At 48.7% G+C, this 25694-nt stretch overlaps 1 protein-coding gene across 1 annotated transcript in view; it reads right to left on the minus strand.

The window, feature by feature from the left end:
- RSPH1 (radial spoke head component 1) overlaps positions 1 to 25694 on the minus strand; it is a 372437-nt gene that overhangs the window by 226149 nt on the left and 120594 nt on the right. Inside the window, exons 5-6 of the mRNA XM_069635651.1 lie at positions 18089 to 18224; positions 12962 to 13033 (exon numbers count right to left, since the gene is read on the minus strand). Of these exons, the coding sequence (XP_069491752.1) occupies positions 12962 to 13033; positions 18089 to 18224 (208 nt within the window). The remainder of the gene's footprint in view (positions 1 to 12961; positions 13034 to 18088; positions 18225 to 25694) is intronic.

Consider the following 25694-nt stretch of genomic DNA (forward strand, 5'->3'; position numbering starts at 1 on the left):
TGATTTTTCATGGGGTTCTTTGGGGGAAGTTTTACAGGAATTAAGACAGGAACAATGTCAATGAGAAATTGGAGCATCCCTTTAACAGAACAAGCAGCAGAGTTAGGTCAGAAAGTAAACATGTTAAAGGGTCACAGAACCCCTTTACCGCCAGAATCAAGCTTTGGGTTAGAACCTCCTGAGTTATATAGAGCAGAAGACAGGAATATTTCTTGTAAGTGGTTAACTGAGGTTTTGCAGATGGGAGTAAGCGAAATTAGAGGCACTTTTCAGGCCTCTATTCCATTAGCAGCCCCAGAACGTTTTGGGGGAGATCCTAAAAAATATGCAATATTTTTGACACAGTGGGAGTTGCACGTTTTGTGTAGACCTGAAGCATTCTTTTCTTAGTTCTCCAAAATAGCCTTTATTCTTTCAACTAAACAGGAGAATGTGAGGAATCAGGAATGAACTCGGATAAGGCCTCTCTGACCATGCTCTAGGAGGAATTTCCCTACCAGAAACTAAGGAACTGTCTGTGTCAGGATGTCAAAATCAAAACTGTCCTTGTGTCCAAAACCTTCTGTTCTGGCCCTCAGACTATGTACTAAATTATAGCTGTTAAAAGGGAAATGTCTTTAACCTTAGGTGATTCCAAAAGAGTTTGAAAAGTATGAATAAACCGCTCCAACACAAAAGTTCTCCATAGGCAAAGAGCCATGGTTCCAGAGGTGGCTCCTCCCTGGATTCCTCCTCTACACAAAATGATTCTTTGCCTAACAGTTCTTTGTGTCTTTCTTGGCCCACAACAGTACTGTTATTTACAAAGCTGCTTAGCCTTGTAGTTCCACTTCTTTCATAAAGTTCCTTTTGTCTGGTAAACACAGTTCTACACTTCTTCTTATGACTTCTTGTAGACTTGTAACTGCCTGGTACACTCCCCTGCCAGGATGTCTTATTCACTTGCGATTGCCTGGTAAACTTTCCCCCCTGGTCTTGTATTCACACACAATTGTAACTGCCTGGCTTACTCTCCTGACAGGACATCTTATATGTACACGTTGTTCCCCTTTTACTTCCACAGTTGTGCACACCCCTTTTGGTATTGTATATCCTTGATACATCATTCGTTTTGGGTTCCCCACATATTTGTATTCCATACAATCATATCTTGTGCGGGGTCTTATTCACAATATACTTTCTCTTTTCTCATTCAGCCTCTTTACTTTCTCTCGTTCTGTGGTTTTAATTATTGTAGCTCGTATTTTGTGTGGTCGCCGAAACACCCCATTGTGCTTGGGTTTACAAACCGTCTCTTGTTGGTGTTCTCAGTGCCGTCTGTGCTTAGGTGGAAGATGTGTACCACCTGCTTTCCTCAATGTGCTGCTCTCTGCACGCCTGTCTTGTTTCAGGTCCCAGTAGATAACGCACTGATTTCTTCAGTTGCCGAACGCCCAGGAGTCTTCCACTGGCTCCTGGCGTATCAGCGGCGTGTCCTGTCTTTGCAGCGTTTCTCTTCTCCTTCGCTGGTGAGCCGCTCAGCTCCGCTACACCGGTTTGTGCTTCCAGGCTTCACAAGCCTTGCGGTTGGATGAGACGTCTTCTTCCAAACATGACTTTACCTCTCGTCTTTAAATCTACCGTGCACAGGTGTGTTTTGAAAATGAACAGACTGCTCATTGAGCGTGTGGCTCCTTTCATTCTGCATTGCTCTTTCCCTCTTCCTCGTCCCAGTATTCAGGTGATTGTGGGAAAAGGAGTCCATTGTTGTTGGGTTATGTAGATTACTTGGAAAAATACTTTCAACAGTTCTGAATGATAAATCAGTTCTATATGGTGACTATTTAGAACTGCAAAAGGTGGTCATGGAGCTTCCACATTTTTGACCAGCAATGTAACTTTGGTCTATAGAGTTTAGGGAAAGGCGTCTCTATTCATTCAAAAAGTGAGTGTAGATCAATGGCAAAAGGCCATCAGGGTATTGGGTGTAAAGGGGTCATCTTCACAGGAAAATGGGGGATACCATGTCTCATCCAAAGACATATTCCCAGAGGCTGTCTCCTTCCATGTGATCCTCCCTCAAATAGCCCCCCACCCCCACCAGGGTCAGTATCAGGTAGCAGCCACCGTCCCCGGGCCACATGGGAGGAGGTTACTGCCGGGAGATCAGCAACGACTTCATTGGATTCATCACAAGAAGCAGCGGCTTGGTCTGTGTTGTTGGTAAGCCAAGGTAGTCCTGTGTTAAAAGATGTAGCAAGGTTTAAGGAAGAATTTGGTAAAATGTTTGATTAGCGTTAAGTGTCACAGGACGTGGATGGCAAATTATTGGAGTTAAGGCAGGGAAATAGAGAATTGGTGAGCTATATCACACATTTAGGAAAGTGGTTGGCCATAGGAGAAAAGAGCTTCCTTGTTTTACAGAGGCTTGTGGGACGAGTTAAAGGAGGCCTTGTCATTGATCGTGAATAGACCCACCTCTTTTAAGGAGCTAATCAATTTAGTAATGCAGGTAGATTTTCGTTTGAATGAGCGTAAGGCTGAACGCAGAAGACATTTCCTGAGACTAGGACATCAGCTAGGCTTGAATGACCTAAAAGAGGGTAATGCAGCCAGGAATTCAGTAGGACAAGTCAGTTAAGGAACCAGTGACCAAACCCAGTGGTCCCATAACCCAGGAGCAAATAGAGAAAGGAGTTAATGAAGGGTTGTGTATATATTGTGGGAAGAAGGGTCACTTTTTAAATGACTGCCCAAGGATTTCTCGTAGGTTTCAACCGTCAACTAGCAGACCGCAACAGGTGGCAAATTAAATTCAGACGACTGTGACTCACATTTCTGTACATGTATACTTATTTGTGGATAAAAACTTACAGGCGTCAGGCCATGATTGACACTGGAGCAACAGGACATTTTATGGATGGGGTTTGGCTAAATCATTAGGAATTCCTTTAACACCCAAAGGGAAAATAGAGCAAGTTCTGGTAGTAGATGGGACTCAACTCTCTAAGGGACCAATTACCCATGAGACATTCCCGTTATGAATGGAGGTAGCCGGTGGTCACAAGGAGGAATTGTTATTTGAGTTAATCAATGCATCTCAGTTGTTACTCATTTTAGGAATGCCATGACTTACTTTATATAACTTGTGGCAAACCAGAAGAAGGACTCGGATTAAGGGTGCTCGTCAAAGTCCAAAAGAAATAGTCCTCAGCCCAAATCCTCTTAGCTGACTGGCCTACCATACAACCTCTCTGTAGGTTCTGTATGAAACACCTCAATTTTCACAAGATCTTCTCTCCAGGAAGAAAAGTTTTTTTTAGTACAATTCCACCATTTCCGACTTGTGGCTTGATTATATTCTGGTTTTATACTTAAGGACTGGAACCCTCCAGGTTTTCTATCACTCCAGTTCTGTTTGTTACATTTCTTGGCTCCTGGACTTCCAAACGTCCTCTGGCCCAGTGACGGGCTTACTTTCTCTTGGTCTCGGAGGGGCGCCTGCCCGCCCTGGTTTATCAGGCTCCAGTAACCCTTGTGGCCTTCCCGGCCTTGAATGTCTCTGTTCAAGCCTCTCAGCGGTGGTACCTCTTCGGGAACGTTTGCCTCCCTTCCGCTGCTCTGCAGCTTATGCACTACTCATGCAGAGCTTGTGTTTCTGTTCTCACTGCTACAGTTTGGTCTCGGTGGAGGTTAACAGGCCTCTGGCCCACCAAGGCTTCCATGGGGTCATGCCACCAGGCGAGACTGTCACTTTACCGTCTCCATCTCTTTCTCAAGCTTGGCTTCTTCACCGGTCAGGATGCCAGACTTCTGGTGTCTTGTGAGCGATTCTTTCGCTCTCGATGCTACCGTTGGCTCCGCTCTGCCCCTCTAGGACGTCTTCCCGTCAGAGGCTCCCCTCTGCGTCGTATTCTTCCTCTCTGCTTCCACGTTCCTTCTGGTGTAATGTGCGTCATCACAAACAGAAGGGGTGTGCCGTTCTTCTTGGAATTTGGGATCCAACATTACCTGAAGTCAAAGAGATTGAAGAAATGTCACTAGTCAGTGAATCCAAAACAGGGTTAACCACAGTCTTTCCGATTCCCATGTGAACGGATATGTTCTGGACAGGGAGTTCCTCGCAGGAATGGGAGTCCTTGTCCCCAAGAGGGCAGTCTATCCCAGTGAGGTGTCACTTGCCCAGATCCCTAGGGAGGGTCCCTCAAAGGGGGTGGCACCCCTCTGCGGAGAAGGGACGAATAGTCCAAATTTGTCACATACCCCCCCAGCCCTCCTGTTAGGCGAGAGGCTCCCCCTTGATTGGGAAGTGGGAAATTACTCAAAAAGTCCACATTGCCTTGTTCTTTCCCTTTTTGATGTTCCGGCGAGAATAAAAAAGGTTGAAGATCTAAAAACCATCCTATGACTCAGGCACTTGAATCTTTCCTTAGGCTCATCCGGGTCAAAGGGGAGTGATCTGTCACAAACCGGAATCTTCTTCCTGTTGGATAATAACACAGGTTTACGTTTGCCCATTTGATGGCCAGGGCTTCGAGCTCAACAGTAGCATATGATTACTCTCTCTGGAACAACTTCCGACTCGTATACAAGACAGGGTATTCCAGACCTTCATGTTCTTGTGATAATATGACTCCCATTCCGACCTTAGAGGCATCGGTCTGTAGGATAACTTCGCAATTGAAATCGGGCTTTTTCAAGACAGGTTCCTGACATAAAATTTGTTTCAAACCTTCAAAGCTTTGTTGATCTTCGTTTCCCCAGACAGGATTTTGAGGGTGAGAGTTCTTAATCTTGTCTGTAAGAGTGGTGGTAAAGATGGAATAATTAGGTATACAATGTCTGTAGTGGCCTGTCAATCCTAGAAAAGCACAAAGGTCTCTCTTGATTTTAGTTATAGGTGTGTTCTGTGCTGCTTTAACTTTCTCCGCCTGAGGCTTAATCAGTGCATTGCCCATGATGTAGCTCAGAACTTTACAGTTAGCTGGGCCAGATGGCATTTCTCCGGGTTTGCTGTTAAACCTGCTCTTCTAAGGGTTCTTGCAATCACATAGAGTTGGTGCATGTGCTTGGGCCAGGTCTTACTGTGTATGATAATGTCGTCCAAGCAGGTTCCAGAAAAGCTAGAGTAGGGTCTTAAAATCGTATCCATTAACTTCTGGAATGTGGCAGGAACACTGTTCTAACCAAAGGGGGATACTTTAAATGGAAAGAGTCCCTGTGGGGCTGGAAAGGTGTGGTTTTCCCCCCATCTGTGGGATTTAGGGCTACCTGCCAATATCCTTTGGTTAATTCCAGAGTGGATTTGTATGTATATGACCCCAACTTCTCAATGAGCTCACCGACTAGTGGCATGGGGTAATAATCGGATGTAGAAACGGAGTTCAGTTTCCTGAAATCTATACAGAACCTCCAAGTCTTGTCCGGTTTTGCCATTAAAGCAATGGGGGAGGACCATGGTCTCTCTGAGTGCTCAATGATGTTGGCCTTGAGCATTTCTTGGAGTTCCGTTTTAATGATTTTCCTTCTTGGATCCGGTAAGGTTTTAAATGTACTGTTTGCCCAGCTGATGTCCTGATGTAATGAAAGAAATTCTGTACCTCGCCTGGTTTTTCAGAGAAGATCTCTGGGAATTGGTTCAGTAAATCTTGAAGATCTTCTTGTTGGGAAGGTAGTAGGTTGCTAGAGACCAACTGGTGTTGTAGGTCTTGCCCGGTGAGGAGAGTGGCCATGGGTACAGTAGTCGCCTCCATCAGATCGACTTTCTACGAGTTTACATGATATACTTGTGTCTTTTGACGTCTATCTGGTTGTGCCACTACATAGTTAAAGGGACCTTTTTTCTCTCTCAAGAATTGTATAGGGACTGTACCATTTAGAGATCTCTCTGTTCCCTAAGGTGGGAAGGAGAAGTAAACAGATTACCCAACGGAGAAAGATCGGGCTACCACTTGTCTATCATGTAGGGTCTTTTGATGTTGTGGGCCCTACCTAACTGATGTTTTAGGATTTACCTAACAGCAGCCATATGGGATTTTAACTTCCGGGCTGTCTGGGAAATGGGTAGGACGGCCTCCTCTCTCTTCCCAGGTCTCTTTTAGCATATTCAGTACATCTTGAGGTTCTCGCCCGTATAATAAAACAAAAGGGGAATATCCTAGAGACACTGGAGGCGTTTCCTAACTGCAAAGAGCCCATGGAATCATAACATCTCAATTTCTACCATTGGCCTCTACCAGTTTGTGGAGTATTCCTTTAAACTGTTGGTTAAACCTTTCCTCAAGATCACCTGCCTGTGGGTGATACACAGAGTACATAGGGTTTCAATCTGAAGCATTTCTTTCACGTCCTGCATCATTTTGGACATAAAAGTGGTACCTTGATCCATGAGGATTTCCTTTGGGAATCAAACTCGTGAAATGAAGGGAAGTAGATGTTTGAGTATTTGTTGACTCGTATTGTTCCAAATGGGAAATGCTTTGGGATACAGAGAAGCATAGTCAACAATCACGAGTATGAATTTATTTCCCAGCTTAGATGTTTCTACCGGGCCCACTATGTCCATTGCTATGCAGGTAAATGGTACTTTGATGATGGGAAGTGCTTGTAATGGGGTCGGAAGCAGCTGTGTGTTTGTAGTGTTACAGTACGGCTTGACGTTGTGCATTGTGCTCGGTGCTTTCCTATAACCCAGACGAAGGAGGAAGGAAGAGGCTGGTCGGAGCGCTGTTGGGACATAGCGGGAGTTGTAGCAGTACTGGACAATGGTGGACAGCTGTCTGCCGACAGGGGGGGGCAGAAATAACTGGAGCTGGCTGCGGTTTGGTTGCTGTGCCACCGGGTGCCCACAGAGTCCCGCTGATAAATGGGGTGCCTAGTGGCAAGTAGTACGCTCTGGTGAGCCTTTAGTGAGCTTGCTCTGCAACCAACATGGGATTTACAGATCCCTGCTGATTCCTGCCGGTCCCTGTCGGGCTGCTGTCGATTTAGCACTCTTATTTCAAACTTTTGTTTTCTCTCTTTTTCTTTTTTCAACCACTACACATCTAATCTCTAATCTCAATACCCAATTTAACTGTGCCAGCGCAGTGAGTGCATGGCATGTTGCGCTGCTGGAAACTTACGTGACTGTTCCATCACGTTTCCCTGGTTGTTCGCCGTAGCGGTCTAGTCTTTTCCAAAATGGCCACCGGCATTGTTTATACTGCAATTGAGCCGTGGTTCCCTGCGTTGCAACCCTTCTGCTCCTGCTCCGGGTGAGATGCTTGTTTCTTTCCCTGACTTTCCTGCTTGTTCCTTCCTTCCTTCCTTGCCACCTTGCATCCTGCCTTGTGCTTCCTTCTCATTATACTCTTGGATCCTTGCTCTCTCCCCCCTCTTTCACCTACGGTCCTTGCTGTCTAATTCTACTCCAAACTATATCAGCTATCTGGGGTTTTGGCTACCAGTGAAACCTCCACCTTCATTGAAACTCCACATTATCTTTCTACTGAGGGTTTTTATGTGCAATCAAGGTTTTTTTCCCCGCATTCTGTTTTCTCTAAGGATAGCCCCCTTGCTAGATTGGTTGTTACTATCAAACAGGCACAGTGGCCTCCAACGGAGAGAGACCCTATCTCTTATCTGGCAGAAAGACTGCCAAGACAAGAAAAGAGAAGAAGAAAGCAAGAAAGAGGAAGAACAAACAGGGAACGTCTTCTGCATCTTCAGGTGAGAAACCTGATAAACCTGATATTTGTTAGAGCTTGCAGAGCCAAAAGATGGCATAATTGGAACAGTATCAGGAGTTGGTTGCTGCCGTTCAAGGACTAACCTATGAGATGCAGAATCTACAGACAGAAAACTCCAATTCAAGAAGACTTCTGACTAATCGGGATGAGCTGATGGGTGAGCTCACGACTTTAACCTTTTTTTTTGGCAAATACAATGGATTCCCTTGTAAACTCCGTGAATTTCCGGATGCCTGTTTGGTATATTTTACCTTCCAGCCTAAGACATATGATTCTGATCAGGCTAAGGTTGGATTCCTAATTTCTAATCCTGTAGGGAATGCATTGGCTTTGGCAACACCCTTGGTCATAGCTGCCAATCCGGCATTACTGGACTACTCTGCCTTTGTACGCCTGTTCAAAGAAGGATTTGAGAGACTAGAAGTACTCTTTTCCTCTTAGACATCCGTCAAGGTCAAACGGTTGTACAAACCTATGTCACCAATTTTCAGCGTATGACCACCTACTGACACAGGCTGGCCAGAATCTGCACTGCAGACCATATTCTGGAGCAGCCTAAATGAGGATCTGAAGGATGAACTATCTCGAGTAGCACGTCCTCCCACATTCCATGATTTGGTTTCCCTCACTACAACTAGAATTGCGCATGGCTGAAAGAAAGGTTGAACGCAGGAAGATAAGAAGTCCCTCTGGCTTACCTCCTTGCACAAACCCTCAAGTCGAACACAAACCTTTGGAGAGTCCATGCAGATCGCTATTATCTTCATCCGAACGCAAGAGAAGAAGAGATTTAGGACTATGTATGTACTGTGGGTCAAACACCCACTTACTTCGCAACTGTCCAGAAGTCAGTCCTCGGATGCAGGGAAACAAACCACCCCAAATCTAACTGGGTTTATAGTCTAGGGTTGGCTCAACAGTCCCTGTTGTACTACCACATGAACACCAGAGGCTGAAGATAACCGGTTGATGGTATTCACCATCTTGTTACATGCATCTCACCAGAACCCTACAGAGGTTTTAGCACTTCTCGACTGTGAGGCGGCTGGCAATTTCATTGACTCTTCCTGGCCAAAGGATAGACAGATCCCAACTAAATTAAAGACAGAACCCATCCCCGTGGAAGGGGTTGATGGTTCCCCCTCAACCACTGCTTCTCACTATGTTCGAACATAAGGAAGTCTTGACTTTCGATCACATCCGTGCAGCACATTTTCACATTATTTTGGGCAAACCTTGCCTACGCAAACATAACCCGCTTATCAACTGGTCCAAGAATACCATATCTTTTCAATAAGAATACTGCTACACAAACTGTGGGTCAAAGAACACACCTAAGGAAGTTCCTGAAACAGTGATACCAAACACCTTACCCGCGTCTGTGGTTCTGAGTGTTCCCAACAGATATCAAGAATTCAGGGAGGTTTTCGAAAAAAAACAATGTCCCAAGGAACTACCTCTACACCGACCAGAGGACTGTGCCATTGACCTAACTCCCAATGCATCAGTACTCGTTGGAAGGATGTTCTCACTGTCTCTTCCCGAAAGGAAGCCCTCAAGGAATATTTGACGGACTCTCTTATTAAGCCGTTTCAAAGATTATCTAAGTCAGCAGCGGGTGCTTTGCTATTCTGTATTCCCAAGAAAGGTTCAGAAGAATTAACACTGTGTATCGATTATCGAGGTCTCAATGCTATCACCGTAAGAGATAGGTATCCCATGCCTCTCATAATGGGCATCTTAGAAGCTGTTGAGGGAGCCACTATGTTCACCAAACTCGATCTACGCAGCACCTATCATTTTCTACAAATACGCAAGGGTGATGAGTGGAAGACGGCCTTCAGAACACCCGAGGGACATTTCAAGTACCAAGTGATGCCCTTTGGGTTGGTGGACACCCCGGCTATATTCAAGAGGTTTATGGATAAGATCTTTGCGGACCTTCTCTTTTGCACTGCGATTGTCTACTTAGATGACATATCATTTTTCTCCACTTCTCCATCGATTCATGCTTAACATGTCTCAGAAGTGTTAATGAGATTACGCCTTCATAAACTCCTCGGCAAACCAATGTGTCTTCGAAGTCTCTTCAGTTTCCTACCTGGGGTACATACTCTCCAAAGACGGTATCCGGATGGTCCCCCTAAAGACCAGTGACCATCATGCTATAGACCCAACCACAGTCTGTAAAAGATATCCAACGCTTATTAGGATTGGCACATTTTTTACAGGAAATTCATCAAGAATTTCTCGGACGTAGTCTTGCCCATCCCAATGCAATTTAAGAAGAACGTACAGTTTGAATGGAACACCAATGCCAATCAGGCTTTCTTGAGATTGAAATCCTTGTTTTAGTCCGCTCCCATACTCGTACAACCCGATCAAACCGCACCCTTTATCGTGTAAACGGAATGCTTTAGCTGGGCATTGGTGCAGTACTTCTTCAGATGGGAATGGATCAAGAGGAACATCCAGTTGCTTATTACGCTCGCACTCTTACATCCAGGGAATTCAACTACTCTGTGTTGGAAAATGAACTTCTGGTCATAAGACAAGCCTGTTTAGAGTGGTGTCACCACCTTCAAGGAGCCAAGCATCCTTTTGCGGTTCGTACAGACCATCGTCATCTCAGAGTACTCAAACAGATGGAATGTCAACTCCCGCCCTTACAAACAGCACTGTAAAGTCTATAAGTAGCCCTGCTGGTGTCTGCACACATGCTGTCTCTACAGGCTGCATTATGTGTATGGTTGCTGCCTATTTGTTGCTCTGCCTACTATGTATGTATAAAGCTAGAACCTGTAAAAGCACCTGCATGTGCATGGTGGTATTAACTCCCAGAGCATGGCAGTAACAGTGCTGGCACTATTACCACCAGAAGCACTACCTTTATTCCCCAGTTAAGTCCAATGGGACTTCAGAATGGGGAATAGCGAAAAATCATGATTAGGCGCAGTCGACACTGATTCCACCGGTGGTAATTTTAAGCCCTTTGGAAGTATTAGCACTAGTAATACTCCCAAACTGGTAATGAGGTTCAAAGTACTATGCTTGACCTTTGATGGTAACACCATATTCTTCACGTCTACAGGCATGGCCCCTAGAAATCAGGGTTCTTATGAGCCCTCTCTAAGGAAAAGAGAACAAGAAATGAGAGGTCATTCTAAATGTATGCCTTCGTTATTTTCTTTACAGTAAATCAGGATTGCTCCAAAAAGTCAACTCAGCGCTCCTTTGGTGATGTGACAGTTCCTTCTAAACCTCAAGGAGCAAGCGCCCCCCTCCCCCTCAGCGGGAGGACAGCTATCCCCTTGTGGGAGAAGGAAGAGGGCCAAGAGAGGCCGGCCAGAGAGTGACAGGAAAGGAGGGAGCAGGTAATGAGGCACCTTCCTGCCACTTGCATCTAGGGTCTTTTCCTCCCTGTCTGAGAGTGGCAGTTAGGTGTTCCTCGGCCCACCCTTGTGCTAGTGCTTTGTTGGAAATCACTGCCAAATGGGCTGGTGGATTTGTAGTGATGTGCAGGGACTATCCCAGGCGTCCGGTCTTTTATCTGCAGGGGCCACATTCCATGGCTTATCCCAGATTGTCCTTGCCTCAGCTAGGATGTCTGGTTGGAGTGGGATCCCTGTCTTATAGGTTTTCTTGCTGAGCACAGTTGCCAACACTCGGCTTCCACTGGTAGTGTCTTCATACACGCATCTCTATAAACCCCACAACCTCATATAATCTCTCTTGGAAGATCCTTATACTCCGTCGGGTCATGTCCTTCCCTTCATTCGCCTCCACAGGGTTCCGCGGTCCTGTGGGCACCCGAGGTCTTGTGGGCCCCTGCCCTGGGTGGGATTTCCAGATGGGTCCGGAGGGACCGGTGCTTAAGCCGCTGGAGGCAGACCGTGCATTCAAGTACAGGCAGGTGAGGAAGACGCAATACTGACCAGACCTAGAGATCAGGCATCTACTGACACATTTGGGGAGTTTACTTATAGTCCTCAAAAGAACCCTTGAACAGAGTCTGAATGTGTACACAACCAGACAGCCCATTCCTGCAACATCTTGGCCAATGAGTCCTGTGCACGGCACCTTGGGGAACATTCAAGTTTCAGGTCGCCTTTTAGTGCAAGCAGCAATTTTAGGATGTGTTCTATTGGTTTAGTCAAAAATACCAGAGACCTTGTGCTCACATTCCCATAACCACTGTTTTCTTCATCAGTGAAGGGCTACGACAAGCTACACACAGCACACAAAAAGCTTCTTCGTAGTTGTTTCACTTCACAATACACAAGTACCTTTTCTTGGGTTCACTTCCTCTATTGAGGACTAAATAATACATCGTTGGTACCAAATGATTTCTACATTTACCTAAGGCTGGAGGAGCTGCGCCACTGGAGTATGACTCAAAGTTAGAATCACAGCCAGCCATACAGATAAGGGGTGTATCAGCCACCTTTACTCCCTAAAATAGGCACATACTCAAAAAAAGAAAAATCGGGAGAAGAAAATACTCCCAACAAAAACAGGAATGACACATAGGAGGAGCCTGACCCCCTTCTTTCACCAACACAACTCCATGAATATGTTTGGGCCAGTAGTGCACGCAGAGCCACAGGAAGAAACTCTATCATTACTTCCTGACCTAAAGAGGTACACATCTATCTTTTAATGACATGAACACCTGTGTGCAAAGAAATATGTATTAGAAATACATTTCTGTTACAGAGTTCAGAAATATCTGACCTGCTTGTAGAATACTCGCCTTGGGAATGGGACTTCCTCTTCTACTCCCTAAAATATCATTGTACTCCCAACTTTAAGAAATTGGGCATCAAATACTCTCACTTCAAATACCTGGAGCACTGATCTCAGCAATTGATACTAATAGCAGGAAGAGGGAAAGACCCTACACACAACACCCACACATCAATGAGAGAAATCATGTCAAAAAGGGCACATGTACATATGTATCTATACATATAGCAAAGGAAAGTCAAATCTGCCAGGCATCCTTAACGCAATCCACACCCAAAAAGAGCGGCGTAAAAGTTAACAATTATAACAGATCCAGCCACTCATGCATAGGAGAAAGCTCCCAGAAGCAAGTCTGCCCTCAGTCCAGGGCAGAGTGACATGCTCAGGGTTTCTGCTGAACACCAACAAATGACGCCCGAGCCAAACCACCAACCCAAGGAGTCAGTCTCCCAGACCCGTGGGTTCTGGAGATTTACAAAGACACGGATCCAAACAGCGCAACTTACCGGCTCCACTTGCAGGTATTCACCGTGCTGCTCACAGCCAATGTCGAAGATGTACTTCCCGGGTCCCAGGGGCTGCAAAAGAGGGTCAAAAGATGAATCCGCAGGGCCCATCCAGACACATGCGTGGTATATTCCTTGCAATGCAGGATGCCCCCCGCTACCTTTGCAGAGCGTGCGCCCTCTTCCTGGGAATCCTCAACACCAGGGCGGCGATAGAACTCAGATATCTAGTGAAATGCCTAGAGACTTCACATGGCTTAGCCGCACCTCCTTATACCAAAGCCTCTGCTAGCAATAAAAGGGACACCAGGAAGTGATCAAGGAACGGGGCGTTGCCTGTAACCAGAGCTTTCCATCGGGGGGACTCTTCATTGATGGATTCTTGGACATATCTGGCGGACCCCAAAACATTTTTTGAAGCACACACCCTTTATGATATATGAGATGAAGTGCTGTACACAAGTGTTGCTAGGCGCCACAAGACAAGGGAGGGGAGACAGAGGGAAGACAAACCAAGCAATCCTACTAGGCCAGGTGACATTCGGATCATGCACGTGCGACAGCAAGATGTGCAGGGGGAAGGGAGAGGGAGAAATGGAGGAGTGAGAATAGAGGGAAGTGCAATCAGGGCAGCAGGGCTCTGAGTAAGTGCAGCCAGGGCAACGCAGCTCTGGGTAAGTGCAGGAGGCCGGGGAGCTGTGGGGGTAACAGTTACAGGCCCCAAGTGCACAGTGGGCTAGCTGACAGTGAAAGGAACACTGGACATGGAGGAGCCTGGTGCCCGATAAGACTCTGAGGGTAGCAAGCAACCAGTTGGCACAGCAGATAGCAAGTTAACAAGGAAGCTAGAGAGAGAAGGAAGACTAACTTCAGGTGGTCCGGCTTAGGTCTGAGAGGGGCAGGGAGGCCGTTCCAGAGGAGGCACCTGCAGAAGAGAGAGATCTACTCTCCTCTATCTTCTTGGAGAAGCGTCTGTCCCTCAGAGAGTTAGATGCAGCTGCATGAAGGGCTCTACAAAGAAGGTATCTAGGCAGAGAGAGTTGGATATAGTGAGGGCCCGGGCCCGAGAAGGCCTTGTGCATGATGCAGAGGGTCTTGAACGCGATTCTTGCAGCCACCGGGAGCCAGTGGAGAGATTTCAGGGCTGGAGAGATGCAGTCCCTGGGCTTACAGTCCTGTTCTGTATAAGTTGCAAGGGGCGAAAAGTAGAGTTAGGCAGATTGAGAAAGAGACTGTTGCAGTAGTCCAACCTAGAGAGGACCAGAGCTCTGGAGACAGAGAGCTTCTGGGGGAAAGTGAGAAAAGGTAGAATACCTCTGAGGAGGTGCAGCTGGAAGTGGGCCTTCTTGGCTGGAAACAATGCAACCTGCAGCCATGGCAGCAACCTCTGTTTCAATTTGTAAGCGACCGTGGGAGAAAAAGATGGTTTTCATCAAAGTGAAAGAGAGAAAAGAGAGGCTGGCTGTGAATATGATGTGGGATCACAGGGTGTAGTGCTAGGGCTTGTAGGATGCCGAGAAGTGAAACACAAGTGTTGAATCAGAGGGGTGAGTTAGATTTATTTAAGGATTTAATAACACAGAGTCAGGACGGACAGACGCCTAACAGGCTTTAGGGTCTTTCATGAGTGCATCTATGTGATCACCGAGAATAAAACACTGCAAAGCCGAAAATGTTGAGTTTTGTTTCCTGTTAAAACCCATTTTTGCCAAATATATATGTAGGGGAGAACCCCCGCAACTCGAACCCCACTCCCCCTCACATTTATTATCACCCTAACCCACCACCCCACATATTTGCGGCGAAATGTGGCATACAGAATGCAACATTTTGGCCTTTGCAGTGTTTGGCTGCACAGTAATGGGGTGATACCTCTTGGACTATGCTGCAGGCATTGCTATTTGTGCAGGCAAAGTAGCCATGTGATTTGTTTAACAGGAAGAGTCATGGGAGGATCTGGGCTGAAACCTCTCTCATTGGTTGGTGCCCCATGTCCGAAGCAACAGTATTTGATGAATTTGCTATGAAGCAATGTCCGTGCACCTATCGCGGCCAGAGCTGCACCGCAGCCCTTACTAGAAGTGTAATGTGGCAAGAAGCCATGCCGTTATGGGAGTGGCTGGCTGGCTGGAATCCATAGATCCACAGGGCTATGCAGCTGTGACGTTAGACTCTGCCAGGGGTCCAGGCATGCCCAGTGATGCATGGGGGGGGGGCTGACTCACCTGAGAGCCGGAAATAAGGGGTCATGTGGGTACTAGTCACCCGACAATGGGCTCATTAGATAGGATAGGATTGAGAGGTCCGCTGCAGGAAGAGATATCGCCACATGGGTATGTTATATAGACCTAGCATGGTGCCCCAAACCCATGGCCCTCAACATAACAGGATGTTCTGTCATGGACCTCATTGTTAATGTAACCAGTCAAACGTATCATGAAGCTTTTCTGTATGACCCTCAATGTGTAAAACCTTATAAAATCTGCAGGTTTCCTGTGCTCGGGGGCCTCATTTCTAGGATGGAGATATTTGCTGGCTTCTCTGTCCATTCTTCCGCACCAGTTGCTGGTGCCTGTTCTCCCAAACACTTATCTCTGGGTAGTGCCCCACCACACAGTTTCACCCATTGGGTGGGGAACTCCTCCAGGATTCCAAGGGACATGTCGGGGTTGGAACTTGTGCAAAGAAGGTTTCCTTGTGTTCTGTCCTGTAACTCCCTGTGAATATGATGAAGATCAATTGTCAGCAATTCCTCCACCTTCCTGGAAAGGACGTGCCTGCGCTACAAGCTTGGGTGAGAGGATGAGAACCCAACCAGTGCAGGCAGCAGCTGTAGCAGTCAGATGGAGAGATGGGAGCTACCCCGGATTCTGCTTCCTGGGGATCCGAATAAACTAAAGGCAATTGTAAAGGGATTGGAGATTGGCTAACAAAGCGGTGTATGTCTATCCATCAAGATGGATAAAAACACCTGCAGTGGTGCAGGAAGCAAAGTATGTTGGGCCTCGTCTTCTGATATGGCACAAACTCTGCCCATGTCCATCAAAGGATGTTTGATCCCACAGGACCCAAGTAATAATCTTTAGGGGGAGCATTCATCATACGATGTGCGACTCTGTAAAAGACCCAGCATTGGGGCAGTACCAGGACATCTTGACAGATCTGGGTGTGCAGTGTGGACATGCAGGGGATGAAGTAGTGTCTTCTGCAAGGAGCTGGCCAACCCTGCTGCAGTCTCTACCTTTCCTGTCGCTTCCCAGGCCCTCTGCACGGCCCTTGTCTCTCTCTCTCTCACTTCGTCTCTAAAACCCAGGATATCCTGTCCGACCTCTCGTCCCATCTCCCTCTCCTCCCCGTATCCTTCTGTGAACTCTGGCCATCCTAAAGCCACCCCCACCCTCTTTCTCGTCCTTTCCTCTTTTCTCCCCCAACACGGTTTCTAGACAAGTCTGATCTATGAAAGTCTCGTCAAAACAGGTTCGTCCCTGTTCTTCCAAAACCATCAAGAACCACATAGACACCCTCGCTTCTGCCCTGGCTGATTTCTACACCTCTCCTTAGCACCCTCTTCGCAAGAAACCCACAGCTGACCCTTCTTGCCCGGCTACCTATCGGCCAATCTCCATCACTCCTTTTCTGGTCAAACTCCTGGAAAAGCTGGCCGTCTCGCAGCTTAACCTTCACTCTGATTGTGTTGGTTGTCCCCACAACCATCAGTCTGGCTTTAGAGCTGCCAGAAGCACAGAAACTGCTCTCCTGAACATCCGTGAAGATCTACTTTCCAGCCTTGACTCTAACATCCCCTCTGTCCTCATCCTACTTGATCACTCTACTGCCTTTGACACGGTCAACCATACCATCCTGCTCAACCGTTTCTGTGACAAGCTGGGTATCACCGATCAGGCTGTGGCATGGTTGACCTCTTTCCTCTCTGATCGACCCTCCCAGGTCCAGCTTGGGTCCTTCCTTTAATGTATCTTCCTTTCTACCTGCAGTGTTCCCCAGGGGTCTAGCCTATCACCCTGGCTCTTCAACCAATACCTAGCAACTCTCACCCACGGCATTGTCATTTTCTGTGCTATGCTGATGACACAAGTAATTGTCTGGGTCTCTCTCTCTCTCTCTCTCTCTCTCTCCCTCAATCTACCTGCCTCTACTCTCCGCCCTCTGCAACTTATCCAGAACAGGACTGCTAGACTTGTCCTTGGGCTCAAGCCCTGGAATCTTATCTATCGAGCCCTGAAATCTCTCCACTGGCTCCCAGTGGCTGCAAAGATTAAATTCAAAACCCTTTGCATTGTCCACAAGGCTTTCTGGGGCCTGGGTCCAAAATACCTTCCGCTATCCCTCCGGAAATACCTCCCCTCGTGCTCTTCGCTCCTCTAACTGCCTCAGGGTCAGTTGTTTTTCAAAGAAACAAGTTGGGGGTAGATCTCTTTACTCTGCTGGGGCCTCCCTCTGGAACAGCCTCCCTGCCTCTCTGAAACTTGAGGAGAACCATCTCTGGTAGCACCTCAACACCTTTCCCTTTGCTTCTGCCATCGCTCCTCCACTCCCCTGCTGATCTGCTCTGCCTTGGCACTGTGCACCTGGGTTACCCTCTGACTTTCGGTTTTAGGAACCTGTTCACCCTGCCACCCACCCGCATTGCCTCCTGGCAATCCCGTGCACTGGGGTCTGTATCTGTAGTCATATAGCCACCCAGCTTTTTCTGCACTTATTCAAACACACCCGGTCTGTTGCCTTAATCCTAGCACTTGCCACTTGCTGGCTGCATTACCACTGTTTGCTGCTTTTTATTATTCATTGATTTAGTCATTATTTATCTGTATTGCTTTGCTCAGCACTTTCCACTTCTCCACCCTTCCATGCACTTTTCCCCTCCCCCTCTACCATGCACTTGCGCATTCTCAATGTCACTAGGTCTAGTAAGATCGTTGTTTTATTAACCCCTGTTCCCCTCCCTTGCCTCGTCGCGCTCTGAAACACTTGTGTACGAGCGTGATACAAATAAAATATTAATATCAATATCAATTTTAGGACCCCTCCTAAGTGGAGGGAAATGCCAAAGAGCAGACAGCAGACCCCAGCACAAAGAACATTACAATATTGCCTTAAAATACTTACATTGTTATTGGTAAACTTGCCCTGGTATCTGTGGTTGCTGTGGACAAGCTCCCCAAAATCTTCCTGCTTCCCATTCACCCAGGTGCCAACATACTTGGAGCCAGTCAGTGCATAGGTGTAAACGCCCTGCCCATGCCTGTGGAGAGATCAGATTTTGATCACAATGCCATCTTGCAAGTCTGCCTAGGCACAGAGTAGAACATTGGTGGTAACTAAGAGGGGCCTGAGAGACACAACAAATGCCCACAAACAGACTTGCATTGCAAGACCCGATGCTTCCTATGCATTATGCTACTTACCCAACATCAAAGAAACAAGCAGCTATACAAATACAAGCTCAACAACAGCGTTGAACAGTTTTAAAAAGTGAAACTACAGGTGTATTTCTTGGTGGGAGGACATGACCTTTGTGCTACCAATCACCAGGTCCACCATCCACCAATAGTGGGCGGGTTAGTCCATCATGCGCTTCAGTTCCGGTCGTCAGAGCAGCTCAGGTCTTCAATGCTTACCGCCCGCACTGCTGCTCGCCCTGTGGCATGACCACGGAATTACGAGTGGTGGTGTGGCAGTGCACAACCAACATTTCAGGACTCCATGGGGATTTTCAGCAAGTGGTAATTCTGCGGGGTAAAGTGGAGGATTCACCTCCAGCCTTCTAACTACAGAATTCAGTGGTGTGGTAAGAGAGCCAGTAATTACGTTAGAGCCAAAAACCTGGTGGTAGCAAAATAACCACCACTGTTTTACCGCACCACCAAACTCAATTTTCTCTCATAAATTGCAGTAGCTGGAAATGTAAATGGAGCTTAACTGATATGATTGAGGGTGCAACACCTGGTCCCATTGAATGAATGAATGAAGCCATGAAGGCATTCATTTTATTGAGCCGTTTGGCTTCTGAAGTCTCTCGGGTGCGCATATAAAAGGCTCATAAATGATACAGGAAGAAAACAGCTAATGTGCATCATAGATCAGAGCCCTGCACCCTGTCGCTCTCCAAATGCTTTAGACTATGATTCCCACGACCCTTCACCATTGACTCTGGTGCTTAGGGCTGACGGGAGTTTTAGTCCAAAACATCTGGAGCGTCAAAGTTGGCAGACCCCTGTGATAAATAAAAAGAAAAATGTGACCATGGCCCCACCCCTGTCTAGAATGGTTAAGGAGTTACTGAGTAACAGCATAGTGACACCTCAAAGTGCTTGCCTTTGCTCCCATTCAGATGTGCCACTGGGTGCTCATACAAGTGCTCTGGTGCAATATGAGAGGGAAGAAGAAAATCAAATGGCAGGTGCATGGGCAGCAGGGAGTGGTGAGGACCAGCCCTCACACTCCCCAAGTCTCTGCTTGACTGCTGCTCAATGCGTCTAGCAGTTGCCCAAGGCCAGAGAAGGCACCCTCCACTCTAGCTGCAGTTCTATAATAAGGCCTACATGTAGTGCCACACTTGGCTGCTGGGCATGGGCAGCCCTCACACTCCCCAAGTCTCTGCTTGACTGCTGCTCAATGCGTCTAGCAGTTGCCCAAGGCCAGAGAAGGCACCCTCCACTCTAGCTGCAGTTCTATAATATGGCATCCATGTAGTGCCACACTTGGCTGCTGGGCATGGGCAGCCCTCACACTCCCCAAGTCTCTGCTTGACTGCTGCTCAATGCGTCTAGCAGTTGCCCAAGGCCAGAGAAGGCACCCTCCACTCTAGCTGCAGTTCTATAATAAGGCATCCATGAAGTGCCACACTTGGCTGCTGGGCATGGGCAGCCCTCACACTCGCTAGGTCTCTGCTTGACTGCTGCTCAATGCGTCTAGCAGTTGCCCAAGGCCAGAGAAGGCACCCTCCACTCTAGCTGCAGTTCTATAATAAAGCCTCCATGTAGTTCCACACTTGGCTGCTGGGCATGGGCAGCCCTCACACTCGCTAAGTCTCTTCTTGACTGCTGCTCAATGCGTCTAGCAGTTGCCCAAGGCCAGAGAAGGTACCCTCCACTCTAGCTGCAGTTCTATAGTAAGGCCTCCATGTAGTGCCACACTTGGCTGCTGGGCATGGGCAGCCCTCACACTCCCCAAGTCTCTGCTTGACTGCTGCTCAATGCGTCTAGCAGTTGCCCAAGGCCAGAGAAGGCACCCTCTACTCTAGCTGCGATTCTATAATAAGGCCTCCATGTAGTGCCACACTTGGCTGCTGGGCATGGGCAGCCCTCACACTCCCCAAGTCTCTGCTTGACTGCTGCTCAATGCGTCTAGCAGTTGCCCAAGGCCAGAGAGGGCACCCTCTACTCTAGCTGCGATTCTATAATAAGGCCTCCATGTAGTGCCACACTTGGCTGCTGGGCATGGGCAGCCCTCACACTCCCCAAGTCTCTGCTTGACTGCTGCTCAATGCGTCTAGCAGTTGCCCAAGGCCAGAGAAGGCTCCCTCCACTCTAGCTGCAGTTCTATAATAAGGCATCCATGTAGTGCCACACTTGGCTGCTGGGCATGGGCAGCCCTCACACTCCCCAAGTCTCTGCTTGACTGCTGCTCAATGCGTCTAGCAGTTGCCCAAGGCCAGAGAAGGCACCCTCCACTCTAGCTGCAGTTCTATAATAAAGCCTCCATGTAGTGCCACACTTGGCTGCTGGGCATGGGCAGCCCTCACACTCCCCAAGTCTCTGCTTGACTGCTGCTCAATGCATCTAGCAGTTGCCCAAGGCCAGAGAAGGCACCCTCCACTCTAGCTGCAGTTCTATAATAAGGCATCCATGTAGTGCCACACTTGGCTGCTGGGCATGGGCAGCCCTCACACTCGCTAAGTCTCTGTTTGACTGCTGCTCAATGCGTCTAGCAGTTGCCCAAGGCCAGAGAAGGCACCCTCCACTCTGGCTGCAGTTCTATAATAAGGCATCCATGTAGTGCCACACTTGGCTGCTGGGCATGAGCAGCCCTCACACTCCCCAAGTCTCTGCTTGACTGCTGCTCAATGCGTCTAGCAGTTGCCCAAGGCCAGAGAAGGCACCCTCCACTCTAGCTGCAGTTCTATAATATGGCATCCATGTAGTGCCACACTTGGCTGCTGGGCATGGGCAGCCCTCACACTCCCCAAGTCTCTGCTTGACTGCTGCTCAATGCGTCTAGCAGTTGCCCAAGGCCAGAGAAGCCACCCTCCACTCTAGCTGCAGTTCTATAATAAGGCCTACATGTAGTGCCACACTTGGCTGCTGGGCATGGGCAGCCCTCACACTCCCCAAGTCTCTGCTTGACTGCTGCTCAATGCGTCTAGCAGTTGCCCAAGGCCAGAGAAGGCACCCTCCACTCTAGCTGCAGTTCTATAATAAGGCCTCCATGTAGTGCCACACTTGGCTGCTGGGCATGGGCAGCCCTCACACTCGCTAAGTCTCTGCTTGACTGCTGCTCAATGCGTCTAGCAGTTGCCCAAGGCCAGAGAAGGCACCCTCCACTCTAGCTGCAGTTCTATAATAAGGCATCCATGTAGTGCCACACTTGGCTGCTGGGCATGGGCAGCCCTCACACTCCCCAAGTCTTCTGCTTGACTGCTGCTCAATGCGTCTAGCAGTTGCCCAAGGCCAGAGAAGGCACCCTCTACTCTAGCTGCGATTCTATAATAAGGCCTCCATGTAGTGCCACACTTGGCTGCTGGGCATGGGCAGCCCTCACACTCCCCAAGTCTCTGCTTGACTGCTGCTCAATGCGTCTAGCAGTTGCCCAAGGCCAGAGAAGGCACCCTCCACTCTAGCTGCAGTTCTATAATAAGGCATCCATGTAGTGCCACACTTGGCTGCTGGGCATGGGCAGCCCTCACACTCGCTAGGTCTCTGCTTGACTGCTGCTCAATGCGTCTAGCAGTTGCCCAAGGCCAGAGAAGGCACCCTCCACTCTAGCTGCAGTTCTATAATAAAGCCTCCATGTAGTTCCACACTTGGCTGCTGGGCATGGGCAGCCCTCACACTCGCTAAGTCTCTGCTTGACTGCTGCTCAATGCGTCTAGCAGTTGCCCAAGGCCAGAGAAGGTACCCTCCACTCTAGCTGCAGTTCTATAGTAAGGCCTCCATGTAGTGCCACACTTGGCTGCTGGGCATGGGCAGCCCTCACACTCCCCAAGTCTCTGCTTGACTGCTGCTCAATGCGTCTAGCAGTTGCCCAAGGCCAGAGAAGGCACCCTCTACTCTAGCTGCGATTCTATAATAAGGCCTCCATGTAGTGCCACACTTGGCTGCTGGGCATGGGCAGTCCTCACACTCCCCAAGTCTCTGCTTGACTGCTGCTCAATGCGTCTAGCAGTTGCCCAAGGCCAGAGAAGGCACCCTCTACTCTAGCTGCGATTCTATAATAAGGCCTCCATGTAGTGCCACACTTGGCTGCTGGGCATGGGCAGCCCTCACACTCCCCAAGTCTCTGCTTGACTGCTGCTCAATGCGTCTAGCAGTTGCCCAAGGCCAGAGAAGGCACCCTCCACTCTAGCTGCAGTTCTATAATAAGGCATCCATGTAGTGCCACACTTGGCTGCTGGGCATGGGCAGCCCTCACACTCCCCAAGTCTCTGCTTGACTGCTGCTCAATGCGTCTAGCAGTTGCCCAAGGCCAGAGAAGGCACCCTCCACTCTAGCTGCAGTTCTATAATAAAGCCTCCATGTAGTGCCACACTTGGCTGCTGGGCATGGGCAGCCCTCACACTCCCCAAGTCTCTGCTTGACTGCTGCTCAATGCATCTAGCAGTTGCCCAAGGCCAGAGAAGGCACCCTCCACTCTAGCTGCAGTTCTATAATAAGGCATCCATGTAGTGCCACACTTGGCTGCTGGGCATGGGCAGCCCTCACACTCGCTAAGTCTCTGTTTGACTGCTGCTCAATGCGTCTAGCAGTTGCCCAAGGCCAGAGAAGGCACCCTCCAGTCTGGCTGCAGTTCTATAATAAGGCATCCATGTAGTGCCACACTTGGCTGCTGGGCATGAGCAGCCCTCACACTCCCCAAGTCTCTGCTTGACTGCTGCTCAATGCGTCTAGCAGTTGCCCAAGGCCAGAGAAGGCACCCTCCACTCTAGCTGCAGTTCTATAATATGGCATCCATGTAGTGCCACACTTGGCTGCTGGGCATGGGCAGCCCTCACACTCCCCAAGTCTCTGCTTGACTGCTGCTCAATGCGTCTAGCAGTTGCCCAAGGCCAGAGAAGGCACCCTCCACTCTAGCTGCAGTTCTATAATAAGGCCTCCATGTAGTGCCACACTTGGCTGCTGGGCATGGGCAGCCCTCACACTCGCTAAGTCTCTGCTTGACTGCTGCTCAATGCGTCTAGCAGTTGCCCAAGGCCAGAGAAGGCACCCTCCACTCTAGCTGCAGTTCTATAATAAGGCATCCATGTAGTGCCACACTTGGCTGCTGGGCATGGGCAGCCCTCACACTCCCCAAGTCTCTGCTTGACTGCTGCTCAATGCGTCTAGCAGTTGCCCAAGGCCAGAGAAGGCACCCTCTACTCTAGCTGCGATTCTATAATAAGGCCTCCATGTAGTGCCACACTTGGCTGCTGGGCATGGGCAGCCCTCACACTCCCCAAGTCTCTGCTTGACTGCTGCTCAATGCGTCTAGCAGTTGCCCAAGGCCAGAGAAGGCACTCTCTACTCTAGCTGCGATTCTATAATAAGGCCTCCATGTAGTGCCACACTTGGCTGCTGGGCATGGGCAACCCTCACACTCCCCAAGTCTCTGCTTGACTGCTGCTCAATGCGTCTAGCAGTTGCCCAAGGCCAGAGAAGGCACCCTCCACTCTAGCTGCAGTTCTATAATAAGGCATCCATGTAGTGCCACACTTGGCTGCTGGGCATGGGCAGCCCTCACACTCCCCAAGTCTCTGCTTGACTGCTGCTCAATGCGTCTAGCAGTTGCCCAAGGCCAGAGAAGGCACCCTCCACTCTAGCTGCAGTTCTATAATAAAGCCTCCATGTAGTGCCACACTTGGCTGCTGGGCATGGGCAGCCCTCACACTCCCCAAGTCTCTGCTTGACTGCTGCTCAATGCATCTAGCAGTTGCCCAAGGCCAGAGAAGGCACCCTCCACTCTAGCTGCAGTTCTATAATAAGGCATCCATGTAGTGCCACACTTGGCTGCTGAGCATGGGCAGCCCTCACACTCGCTAAGTCTCTGTTTGACTGCTGCTCAATGCGTCTAGCAGTTGCCCAAGGCCAGAGAAGACACCCTCCACTCTAGCTGCAGTTCTATAATATGGCATCCATGTAGTGCCACACTTGGCTGCTGGGCCTGGGCAGCCCTCACACTCCCCAAGTCTCTGCTTGACTGCTGCTCAATGCGTCTAGCAGTTGCCCAAGGCCAGAGAAGCCACCCTCCACTCTAGCTGCAGTTCTATAATAAGGCCTACATGTAGTGCCACACTTGGCTGCTGGGCATGGGCAGCCCTCACACTCCCCAAGTCTCTGCTTGACTGCTGCTCAATGCGTCTAGCAGTTGCCCAAGGCCAGAGAAGGCACCCTCCACTCTAGCTGCAGTTCTATAATAAGGCATCCATGTAGTGCCACACTTGGCTGCTGGGCATGGGCAGCCCTCACACTCCCCAAGTCTCAGCTTGACTGCTGCTCAATGCGTCTAGCAGTTACCCAAGGCCAGAGAAGGCACCCTCCACTCTAGCTGCAGTTCTATAATAAGGCCTCCATGTAGTGCCACACTTGGCTGCTGGTCATGGGCAGCCCTCACACTCGCCAAGTCTCTGCTTGACTGCTGCTGTCACGACTAACAGCGTTAATCCTAACGCGATGCCTGAGCCCAACATGGCGGCTCCTGCAGTCCACTGCAGTATGTGCAGCAGTCTAGTCGCCGCGCCCCAGAATGCCTTGCAACGTTTCCAGGCCGACGCTCCGACAGCTTATCTGCCTGCTTCTCCCAGACAAGGATGCGTTGCTACTCTCCAAGAGGCTTGCGAACGCTACGCGAGTCCGTGTCAGGGAATCCTGTTCTCTTTCTACTCAGACTTACCTTTGGGGCATATATTCTTATTGCCACTTTTCAATTGAAACTAATTGATCTCTGTTGTTGTTTATATGTGTTTACTTTAGGACGCTTCGTTGCCTTCCCGTTCTGGGGTTCTTTTAGAGCCGCCCAAGCTACTCGCCTTGGGAGAATTTGTTTCCAACATCCGCCTTCGACCGGTGTGGGTTACTAGGGTTTCCTTTGGTAGGCATCCTTTTCTCCTGAAACATTTATAAGAGTTTTTGGTTTCTTGTCCTGCGGACTTATAGTTTGTCTTCGTCTTCCAGACACAACACCCTGTACTCTCATCTCTTCTGAACCTCAGTCACTCATCAAGCTAGAAGGGGTGTCTGTTTATTCAGGGTAACTATTGTTCTCTACTCCCCTCTTGGAGGTTAGGTTGTTTCCAATTACTCTTGAGTGTTTGTTCATTATTTTCCCTTGTTCTACACCTTCCAGTGTATCCAATCTTTCAGATCATACCGGATTGTCGGTTACTCTCATTTCTAAGTCTTACTACAATCAGATCCCTTGGTAAGGGTTCCGCTTCTAGAAGTGTCTTTTCCAGTACTAGGCAGAATCATTTCTAATCACTTTGTTTCACTATTTCCCTTTAGCCAATCTGATTCTTCTG

This window comes from Ambystoma mexicanum, chromosome 7p (assembly GCF_040938575.1).
Source record: "Ambystoma mexicanum isolate Mex_15411 chromosome 7p, UKY_AmexF1_1, whole genome shotgun sequence".
Lineage (NCBI taxonomy): Eukaryota > Metazoa > Chordata > Amphibia > Caudata > Ambystomatidae > Ambystoma > Ambystoma mexicanum.